General features: G+C 66.2%; 1 protein-coding gene across 1 annotated transcript; it reads right to left on the reverse strand.

Moving 5' to 3' along the window:
* Positions 1-114: 114 nt before the first annotated feature.
* LOC141585721 (laminin subunit alpha-5-like) lies at positions 115-9,594 on the reverse strand. Its single transcript, XM_074406747.1, has 28 exons — positions 9,322-9,594; positions 8,953-9,149; positions 8,460-8,576; positions 8,189-8,343; positions 7,699-7,840; positions 7,486-7,588; positions 6,787-6,897; positions 5,807-5,986; positions 5,571-5,719; positions 5,327-5,497; positions 5,099-5,235; positions 4,865-5,018; positions 4,564-4,697; positions 4,330-4,492; positions 3,848-3,970; positions 3,592-3,740; positions 3,362-3,494; positions 3,137-3,280; positions 2,866-2,996; positions 2,576-2,746; positions 2,358-2,493; positions 2,121-2,266; positions 1,860-2,052; positions 1,608-1,772; positions 1,351-1,504; positions 1,145-1,266; positions 960-1,053; positions 115-803 (listed from the first exon to the last, which is right to left on the reverse strand). Exons 1-28 carry the CDS (start codon positions 9,581-9,583, stop codon positions 370-372), a joined length of 4,470 nt encoding a protein of 1,489 aa, XP_074262848.1. The 5' UTR covers positions 9,584-9,594; the 3' UTR covers positions 115-369.
* Between the last annotated feature and the right edge of the window lie 409 nt (positions 9,595-10,003).

The following is a 10,003-nucleotide window of genomic DNA, read 5'->3' on the forward strand; positions in this document are numbered from 1 at the left end:
GTGAGGAGCTGCGGTAGGACCCCGGAGAACGTCCTTTGGGCTTGGTGCCCGTGCCTAGGCCGGCTCCGTACCTGTCTGGGGACTGCTTTTCTCTGTATTCCAGTCAACACTCAGTTACACAGAAGTTGCTTTTTAATTTTTGAGGAGGAGGAACCAGTGATTTACAAGTCTCCCACAATTAAAAATGGGTGGAAAGGCCATGACAAGTATAAAAACATTTTGCGTTATTTTATTCTTAACTTAAACCATCTCCAGAAACGAGCTCTGTCACTGGCAGAGCCGAGAGTCCCAATGAACACAGGAGAGAAGCATGAGGGCGGCGGGAGGCACCCGCACGGGCCTGGCCGGGGGGCTGAGGTGGGCTGCACCCTACGCAGCCGGGCAGCCACCAGTCCCAACTGCCCCGTGGACCTCTGCAGAGCCAGTCACGGCGACGGGGGACTGGTTCACCACCAGCCGCCTCATGCAGCCCCGGTAGGCGGGGGGCCAGGGCCGCGCAGCCATGGGCTCTGGAGGCAGGGGGGAGGGAAGGCGGCTGGTTGGAGGGCAGCCGGAGTCCACGGGCCATTCTGAGGCATCCGTGACCCACCCAGCCTCAGCCTCATTCTGCATCACAGGAGGATGGGATGGGGGTGGGTCCTGAGGGGCAGCCCCGCCCCGCCAGGCCAGGCCAAGGCCACACTCACCGGACAGGCCCCCGAGGTACAGAGGGGCTGAAGCACTGGCCACGGCCGCCATGGGACCCTCGGTGTGGTTGCTCCACGCATCCACCTCCAGCCGGAGCACATTCCTGACTTTCGTCACTGGGGGGGTGGGGGGACTCCTGAGGCCAGGCAGCTCCCAGCCCAGCCTCGAAAAAAGCCACCCCACCCAGTCTCTCCCCACCCAGTCTCTCCTGGCTCCCAAGCTGCAGAAGCGTTGGGGGTGGCAGGGTGCCCTGGCCACAGGATGGGCCTCACCTGCCAGCCGGTGCCACTGGCCGTCACACAGCACTGAGGAGCGGGTCACCGATGTGGAGAACTCTCCTGCTCCATCATCTGCCCGAAGCAAGACCTGGCAGGGTGGGAGGTCAGGTGCTGCTCCTAAGGTCACCAGAACAAGGAAGCAAACTCCGCCCGGGCACTGCCACCCCTGCCAGACCTACCTGCTTCTCAGTCACCTCCAGCTGCAAGTAGGGGGGTGCCTGGGCCTGGCCCAGGTGCAAAATGAGGCCAGCGACAGCCAGGGGCCGCACCTCCAGCTCCAGGCTCACGTCCGGCAGTGTAGCTGCGGGGAGGGGTTGTGATGGATGAGGAACGGGGAGCCCCCTGCCCTACCCTGCTGGGGCCCAGGACGGCAGCACCCACAGACCTCGTGTGACAACTCCCCCGCTGCCCAAGAAGAACAGGCCCTCCTCCAGGGGGCCCAAGATGCAGGGTGTGACCCCTGCCAGCCGTGTGGGGGCCCCCAGGGGCCTCCTGTGCAGCCTCAGTCTCTTCACGCAGCCGCTGAACCCGACAGTCACCTATAGGGAGCAGATGGGGCTGGGATCAGGGCCCAGGGTGGCCGAAACGGGTGAACGCTGGGTGGGGGCTGCAGGGTGGGGACGCGGGCGAGATGGCTCTCACCGGGAGTTTGGAGCTGTGGCTGCTGGCCGGAAGGCCCCCCACAAAGAGGGTGTGGGGCTGGGGGTGCTCCACCCCCTGGTGCTGCCAACTCGGCCCCTCCTGGCTCCAGGCCCGGGTCCCGTCCACCAGCAGCAGGATCCGGTTCTTCTCCCAACGCACAGAGACCTGGGGGCGGGAGGCGGGGTGGGAGGTGGGGCGGGGCGGGAGGCGGGGCGGGGCAGGGGCAGGCTGTCCCTCTTCCTCGCCCCTTACTGTGTGCCAGTGGCCAAGCCGGGAGCGCTGGCGGCTCTGGACACGGAGCCGGGGCCCAAGGCCTTCCATCTGAGCGACGAAGTGTCCATTACTCAGGAAGAGCACCAGGGAGGGGCTGCCAGGCTTCACCGGGGCCGTGAAGAGCAGGAGGCCTCGCGGTCTTCGCGGGAGGACGTGCAGCGAGAGGCTGGGCCTAGAAGCCCGGGTGGGTGTCAGCCTGCGTGGCCCCCCTCAGCCCACCCCAGCCAGGCCGGGCCTTACCAGTTCCTGTGTGGGGCCAGGATGCCCACAAACTCCAGGTGACTGGACAGGGAACCCCCAAACTGGTAGGTGTCTCGGGTGGTCCTGAGGTAGGGGGGCAGCATGCAGGCAGGGTCCTGGGAGGGCTGACGGCTGCGGCGGGAAGCCTGGGGTACGGATGGTGAATGCAGGGGCTGCCCGCACGGGGGCCACCCTTCCAGCCACCCAGCTCTGCCCGCTCACTGCTGGGGCGCCCACCTTCCGTCTGCTGGCCTGCAGTCCTCCAGGCCCAAGGCGTGAGGTCTGGGCTGGCAGGGCGGGGGCACAGCCTGTGCTCACATTGACGCTGCCCATGTTCTGCTGCAGATCAAACACATGCTGCGGCCCCAGGAGCCTGGGCAGGGCGGACGGGCAGTCAGCAGCTGAAGGAGGCCAGCTGGGACCTCGCCCCCCACAACAACACCCGCCGGGCTCACCGCCGCACGAAAACATTGCTGATGCAGCCACTGAAGTTGTGAAAGGTGCCAGACTCAGGCAGACCTCCCAGGAGGAGCCTCGGGGGTCCCTCGGGCTGCGGATGGCGCTCAGAGGGCAGCCCCCGGTAGGGCTTCATCTGCTGGAGTTGGTCATCAACATAAAGCCAGACCCTGGGGGGCAGGAGGCCGGAGGCTTGGTTTTTCACCTCGATGCCCACTCCCACCTCAGAGGGAGACAGGCAGGTCCAGGCGGGCAAGTCTCCCACTGAGGGGCCAGCGGCTGGGCTCACCCTGTGGTGTTGCTGTAGAATGTGACGTAGTGGGGGACACCATCGGCGAAGCCCCCCTGAGTTTTCACCTCCGTTCTCAGGAGCCGTAGGGTCACATGGCCCTGCTGCAGGGACACCTGGCATGGCCCATCCTGGGGACAGCAGCCAGGTCAGCTGGCCAGCAAGCCTGGGGGTCCAGACTTACTCCAGCCACCCCAGTCCTGACTGCCCCCACAGCCACCACAGGGTGGGGAGTGAGCAGGGTCAGTGCCGCATGGGTGCGAGGTCTCACCGGTGATGGCCGGTAGTAGAGGAGGGCACTGTCCTGGGTGCTGTGGAAGCCGAAGCCGGAGTAGACGTCACCAGTGAGGGGTGCCACGTTCGGGAGCGCCAGTGGAAGGAAACCGTGGCCGTGGAAAGTCATGGCACGCTCCACCTGCAGGGGGGCCATCCCTGAGTGCCCGCGGGCACCGTGCATGTCCTCAGATGCCACCCCGTCCCAGGGAGGGCTGCTCACCAGCAGGTCAGCGGTGCAGCCGGCGCTCACACCCGTCGTGTTCAGCCGCTTGAGGTCCACGTACTTGCCCAGGGCCTTGATACCTTTGATGCAACCTCGGACTGAGCCTCCAGTGGGGAAGAGCTGCCGCAGGCTGCAGGGACGTGGGGACGCGGGTCAGGGTGCCACCTCCCAGCCCAGCCTGCCACCCCGACAGCCTGGCCTCACTGCCCCAGCCCTCAAGTGCTCACCTTGGGGGCAGCTGGTCGGGCGGTGCGCCCCCCAGGTAGTAGGCATCGGCCTGCTCCAGGGCACTGTCCTGCTCCACGCTGAACACCGTGGCCCGCTCCACGCGCACCAGCACGCGCTTGCGGCTGCCCCCGAGCAGGAACACCTGGATCTGCAGGACCGGTGGTGGCTCCAGGGCCCGCTGTGTCCCTGTGGCCTGCCTCACCCCCGTCACCCCACCTCCTCTCCCTGCCGCCCTGGTCCCCATCCTGGTCCTACCGCCTTGCTGGCTGCGGTTAGGGGCGGTGGGGGTTGCAGCGGGACAGCTTCCTTCAGGCCAGCGCCGAAGTCATAAAGCAGCACAAGGCTGCCGTCTCGCAAGGCCAAGCATAGGAACTGGCTCTGCAGAGAGGAGCCGGGGTCAGTGTGGGGCGTGGTGAGCGCGGGGCGGGGTCAGCGTGGGGTGGGGTCAGCGCAGGGCGGGGTCAGCATGGGGCAGGGTCAGCACAGGGCGGGGTCGGCACAGGGCAGGGTCAGCGTGGGGCGGGGTCGGCATGGGGCGGGGTCAGTGTGGGCGGGGTCGGCACAGGGCGGGGCCAGTGTGGGCGGGGTCAGCACAGGGCTGGGTTGGCGCAGGGCAGAATCAGTGTGGGCAGGGTCAGCACAAGGCGGAATTAGTGTGGGCAGGGTCGGCGCAGGGCAGGGTCAGTGTGGGCAGCATCAGCGCCAAGCGTGCCATGTGGGGGGTGTGCTGGGCGTACCTGCTGCTTCAGGAAGAAGAGGATCCCGCTGTAGGACACGAGCCGCAGCTCTTGCTCGAAGCGCTTGGTGGTGCTCATCTGACTGTCGAAGGTGATGCGGGCAAAGCCGGTGCCGTCCAGGTAGGAGCCGTCTGTGAGCCACGGGTCCCCAGTGGACTTGGAGCTGCAGGTCAGAGGTTCGGGGGTCAGCAGAGGATAGGGTGGGCAGAGGCAGGGAGGGGAGGCCACACGTACCGGGCACAAGGCCTGTCGACAGCTGTGTCCAGCTGGAAGGTCCTCTCAAAGTTGTAGAGGCTGACCACCTCCTCGTTCAGTGTGTCCATCTCGATGCAACCCCGGTAGCCGGGGAAGTGAAGCAGTGGCGGGGGCTGTGGGCACAGGGCTGGGTCAGGGCATTTGGCCCGAGGCTCCTCACCTCCAGGATGGACCAAGGGAACGTCAGACGACAGCAGGACGGACCAAGGTGGAACCCATGACTCTTCGGGACACAAGAGACTCGGGGCTGCGGAGTGCTGCCCTGGCCAGGCGGGCTCACCGTGAAGTTACTGGGGTACCCCCCGACATAGAAGACGAAGTCCTCTGGCTGCAGGCTGAGCAGCCCCTCTGCCCCAGGGGCCACCGTGTCACCCTTGGTTTCCTGGATCATCTGTCTCTCCACTGTGACGGACATGTGGCCAAACTGAAGAGTCCTGAGGGCAGAGGCAAGGGTAGTGAGTGGGCAGGGAGCCTTGCAGTCGGAGGCGCCCGGCCTCCCTCCTGGGCCTCTCACCTGCCCAGGCTGACAGCTGCGAACTGTTCCCCAACATCCTCGTCGATGCTCAGGACTGCAGGGCCCGCGTCGCCGAGCCGGTACACCCAGTGCACCTTCTTGTCACGCAGAGATACGCCCATGTAGTCCCCAGTGGCCTGCAGCAGAGACAGACACAGTAGGGACAGGGACCAGGCATTTCCAAACAGAGGCTGAGCTCGGACCCCATCCACCCAGCCAGCCTGGTACCTGGCGGCTGCCCATGTACATCACAAAGTGATCGCCGGCACCCTGCCCAGGCGCAGGCTCTGGGTCCTGCAGGTAGAACTTGAGGGCGGTATAGGCAGCAAGGTCGGCGAGATCCCGTGGGGTGCGCAGCTGCACCCATGAGCGTCCGTTGAACTTCATGGGGACCTTGACCTGTGGGGCACGGGCCTTCGGCATCCACCACCACACTCCCCAACGTCCACCTCCCCCTGGGACTCTCACCCACCTTGCTGGCAGCCCCCCGGGCCTGGGCGATGAGCCCTCGCACACGGCTGATGCTGGCAGACAGGGCCAGGCTGGCGTTGTGGGCTCTGCGGTTCTCCAGGACACTCAGCTTAGCCAGCAGCTGGGGCAGTGTCTTCTCCAGGGTGGACACTGCAGACAGGAAGGGATGGCCCTGAGGCCTTTGCCCCCCACCCTGCCCCGCCTCCATCAGGGGCACCTCGAGGGCCATGGGCGCACCTGAGCGGCCTGCGTCGAGCACTGCCTGGCCCAGGTCCCGGCCCTGCAGGCCCTCGTACTGGCCCTGCCACCGTTCCACGCTCTCCTGCATGGCCTGCAGCTGGGACTGCACGTGGGCGGCCATGTCCTGGGCTTCAGCGGCCACTGCCTTGGCATGTGCAATCTTCTTGCTTGTCTCGTCTGTGGTGGGCAGAAGGCAGGCTCAGCAGGGGCGGGCAGGGGCCATTCTGGCTTCATGTCCCCAAGTCCCTTCCGTTGGGCCAGCAACAGGGATACAACCTGCTATGGTCTCGTGAGACCCTCACACCCTGCAGCTCAGTGCAGTTCAAACCTATCCTAAACGCCCCACCAGACACCCGTCCATGCCAGGATAGGCACCCAGCCTCTCAGGTGACAGCCGGTCCCTGGACATCGCCCTGTGTCACCTCCCACCACCTGGCCCCCACCATCTCTCCTGGGCTTGCTGGGGACAGTCAGCAGCCACAGGGGTCCCTCAGAAACTGGGTGAGATCACATCCTCTGCTCCAAGCCTCTCAGGGTGGGAGGCCTGGTCCTCACTGCCCGAGGTCTTGCCAGCTCCTTGCTTCTAGCCACGCTGACTGCTGTGCCCTCCTGGGTGCCCCTCCTGCAGGGTGTGCCCCAGTGCCCCCCCCAGGCCGGTGGCAAGGCACTGCAGCTCCTGGAAGTTGAGTGGACTTAGTAGACCTGCATCTTGCTCACAGCCACCTGACCCACAGCCCTCCCAGCTCCATCTCCACTTCTGCCCAAAGCACGTCCAAGCCAGCCGGGCTCCCTGAGGGCCCGGCCTGTCGTGTGCCGTCTGCAGCCCTGGCTTGTATCCTGTGTCTGGCTCCAGGCCACCCACTGTGGGGGTCTCTTTGGCAGCACAGTGAGCGCTCACCAGACACATGTAACCAGTGCCACCATCACAGACCCTCGAGGTCCACTGGCTGCGAGGGCCGGGCCGAGGCTTGGTGTACCTGTGTCCATGGCGAGCATGGCCTGCACCTCCTGGATGTGCGCCTCCAGCTGGTCCTTCCTGGCCCGGACGTCTCGCAGCTGCGTCCCGGCGCCCCGGAGGGTGGTCCGCACTGCAGGAGAGGCAGCTTCAGCTCCCAGGAGCCCTCACCCCTGGTACACAAGTACAGCCCACCTCCACGCTGCTCATCCCAGGAGGACCAACACAGTCAGACAGATGCACAGGGACGCTCAGACGGGGTCCCCTGGCCCGTGGGGAGATGTTCAGTGAGCACAGCCTCTGTTCCCTGAAGGCCGCTGGTCCTACCACAGGCAGGGATGTCCCCATTTTACAGATAAAACAATAGAGGCTCCGAAGAACCGGCCCTCTGGTTCTAGCGGCTCACACCTTTTTCACTGCGCAGCTTGGCATATGCCCTTAGGTCAGCAGAGCAGAGACCACGCGTCCTCTTGCCCCTGGTGCCTCAGTGGCAGCCGGTGCCTCGCAGGAGGCTTCCCTCCCTGGGCTCCCCTGCAGGTCTCCCAGGGGCTGACACACAGCAGCGGGGAATGCAAAGGGATGCCGTCTCTGAAACTCCTCCATGCAGAACCACGCCGCGGCACCTGCAAACCCCACGCGTGCACGTGCCTAGGGGCTGAGGGTCCCGGGGAACTTGGATGCCCAGCAGGCCCGAGGGTCCCCATCAGAGCCCAGCACTCACCAAGAGCCAGCCTCCGCTGCTCCTGGAGCACGGCGTCCTCCAGTGCACTGCTGTTGGCCAGCAGCTGCTGGGCTTGGCCCACCAGGCCCTGCCGCACCACCGTCTGTGGATGCAAGGACACGCCGTGGCTCAGACACATAGGCCGGGGCCCCGGGAGGTACAGACTGGGGGGCTGGCGCTCTTGCTGGAGTTGCGGAGAAGGCAGGGCCTCACCGCCCATGTGTGGTCTGCCTGCTGCAGGGCCTGGCCAGCGGCGTCCTCAGCAGCCTGCACGGCCTGCAGGATGCGGCTGTAGGCGCTGGAGGCCTCGATGGCCCTCTGGGTGAGGCGGTCCTGGTTGATGTCCAGGATACTGCTGCAGCGGAAGGCAGGGTGGAAGGAGCAGGTAAGCTCGGGCAGCCAGACACCCTCGCCTGGCTCTCCGGCCTCCTGCACTCATGGGCAGCTGTGCCAGCCGCACCGGCGCCTGCCTGCCTGCCATGTCTTGCCTCCAAGGCCTTTGCCCGTGCCTGTCGCCTGCTGGGTGTGCCGCTCCTGCCTGCTCCTGTCACTCTAGGCCCCAGCTTGCCATGGAGCTGAGGAAGGCCTGGCTTGAGAACTGAAGCCTCAGCCCCTTGGAGCCCTCCTGGACCAGCTGGCCCTCCCCAGGCCCCGGCTGTATCCCCAGGGCGGGCCCAGGGCCCCTCCTCTCCTGGCCACGAACCTGGACAGGTTGAGCGCCAGCTGGCCCAGCTGCTGGGCATGGGCCTCGGCGGCCTCCACCAAAGGCAGCTTGCTGCCCACCGGGGAGAAGGTCCGCATCCTCTCTAGCAGCGGGGTCCGAGCCCCATCCAGGCTGGCCGCGAGGCGCTCCAGCTCCTGAAAGCGGAGTGGGCTTAGCACACCCTCGTCCTGCTCACAGCATACACAGCTGCCCACAGGCCTGGGAGGGAGCTGAGGGATGGGGTGGTGACGGGGATGGGGGCTGCACTCACCTCCTTGGCCTGGTCCAGACTGTGCAGCAATCTGAACACACTGGCCAGGGTGTCCCTAGCTGCATTCAGAGTGGCCCTCAAGGTGCTATTGTCCCGGGACAGCTCCTGCTTCCTTTGCTGAAGGCAATTCGGGGGAGTTGGGGACAGTGAGGGGTGAGGAGAGAATGTGATGGGGTGGCCAGTGGGGCAGGGAAGGGGGATTAAAAAAAGGGTGAATATGGGGGTAGGAGGAGGGAAGACGGAAGATGGAAGAGGAGAAAGGAGAAGGGGGGAGGAGGGGAGGGAGGAGGGGGGAGGAGGGGAGGGAGAAGGGGAGGGAGAAGGGGAGGGAGAAGGGGAGGGAGGAGGGGAGGAGGGAGGGAGGAGGGGGGAGGGGGGAGGAGGGGGGAGGAGGGAGGGGAGGAGGAGGGAAGAGGGAGGAGGGGGGAGGGTAGGGGGAAGGTAGGGGGGAGGGGGGAGGGGGGAGGCAGGAAGAGGAGCAGCAGGTCCTCACCAGGGCTTCCTCCAGGCGCTCCTGGTTGCGGCTGTTGAGCTCCTGGGCCTCTCGTGTGGCGCCCACTGCCCGGTTCAAGGCTTCTCTCAGGTCCATGAGGCCAGCCTCGTGCTGGGCCAGCCAGTCCCGAGTGCGCGTGGCCAGCGCCCGGTTCTCCTCCCAGAGGCCGTGCAGCTGCTCCTGCACTCGGGCCAGCACTGGGCGGGGTAAGGGCGGTCACTCCAGCAGCCAGGGCCCTTTGTGGCCCCTGGTCTACGCGTGGTGCCGCCAGCCTCAGTTGCCCAGTGAAGCCCACCTGGAGCCTCTGCACGCTGACCTCCCCACGGAGCTCCTCCCCCCGCCCCACCTGCCCGGACCAACACCACTCACGTCTCTGTGCTGCCGCCAACTCAGCCTCAGCCGCTGACTTCGGGGCCCCCAGGTCCCGGGCCCGCATCTCCCGCAGCAGCCGCTCCACCTCAGCCAGCGTCCGGCGAAGGTGCTCAGCTGACGGAGCCGACGCATTGCCCAGCCCCAGGTGGCCCATCTGGGATGTGAGCTCTGTGGGGCGGGGCTTCATCAGAGCCTGGGCTGGCTGTACCGGTGCACCTCTGCCTACTGGCTTCCAGGCTCGAGACCCCAGCCCCACCATCCTACGCAGGCCGTCGGCCCGGAACCTGAGTGCACCTGGGAGGCCCCAGGGCCCGTGGGCCAAAGGCCGCGGCTGTCCGGCCTGCCCAGCCCCCACCCCCTGCAGTGCCCCAACACCGACACCGGTCTGCTCAGCCAGCTCCCGAGGCCTTCTCATGCCTCTGCCTGCCCACCCTGCTCCCTGTCCGGCTCTCTGCTGAAACGGCACTCCTGGACGACCCTTGGGCTGAGCCAGCAGGTCCTGTTAGGTCGGCTTGGGGAGCCACATCTCTCCTCAGCCTTCTGTCTCAGTTTGCACTAAGGGGTCTGTGAGTGTGGACACCTAACAGGCATGTTTCCTGGCGAGGCTGGCGAGGGGTCAGGTGTCACCTGGGCCACCTGTCTGGCCTCACAGCTATGCTGCCCACCTCCCAAGCCTGTT

This window comes from Saimiri boliviensis, chromosome 9, assembly GCF_048565385.1.
Source record: "Saimiri boliviensis isolate mSaiBol1 chromosome 9, mSaiBol1.pri, whole genome shotgun sequence".
NCBI classification, from domain to species: domain Eukaryota; kingdom Metazoa; phylum Chordata; class Mammalia; order Primates; family Cebidae; genus Saimiri; species Saimiri boliviensis.

Excerpts from the sequence above, each read along its gene's own strand:
- LOC141585721 (XM_074406747.1), bottom strand. The coding sequence starts at position 9,583 with ATGGTGGGGCTGGGGTCTCGAGCCTGGAAGCCAGTAGGCAGAGGTGCA. Across the intron at positions 6,898-7,485 it reads GCAGCGGAGGCTGGCTCTTG|TGCGGACCACCCTCCGGGGC; the intron begins GTGAGTGCTGGG and ends CCTCTCCTGCAG. Across the intron at positions 1,773-1,859 it reads GGCTTGGCCACTGGCACACA|GTCTCTGTGCGTTGGGAGAA; the intron begins GTAAGGGGCGAG and ends TCCCGCCCCCAG.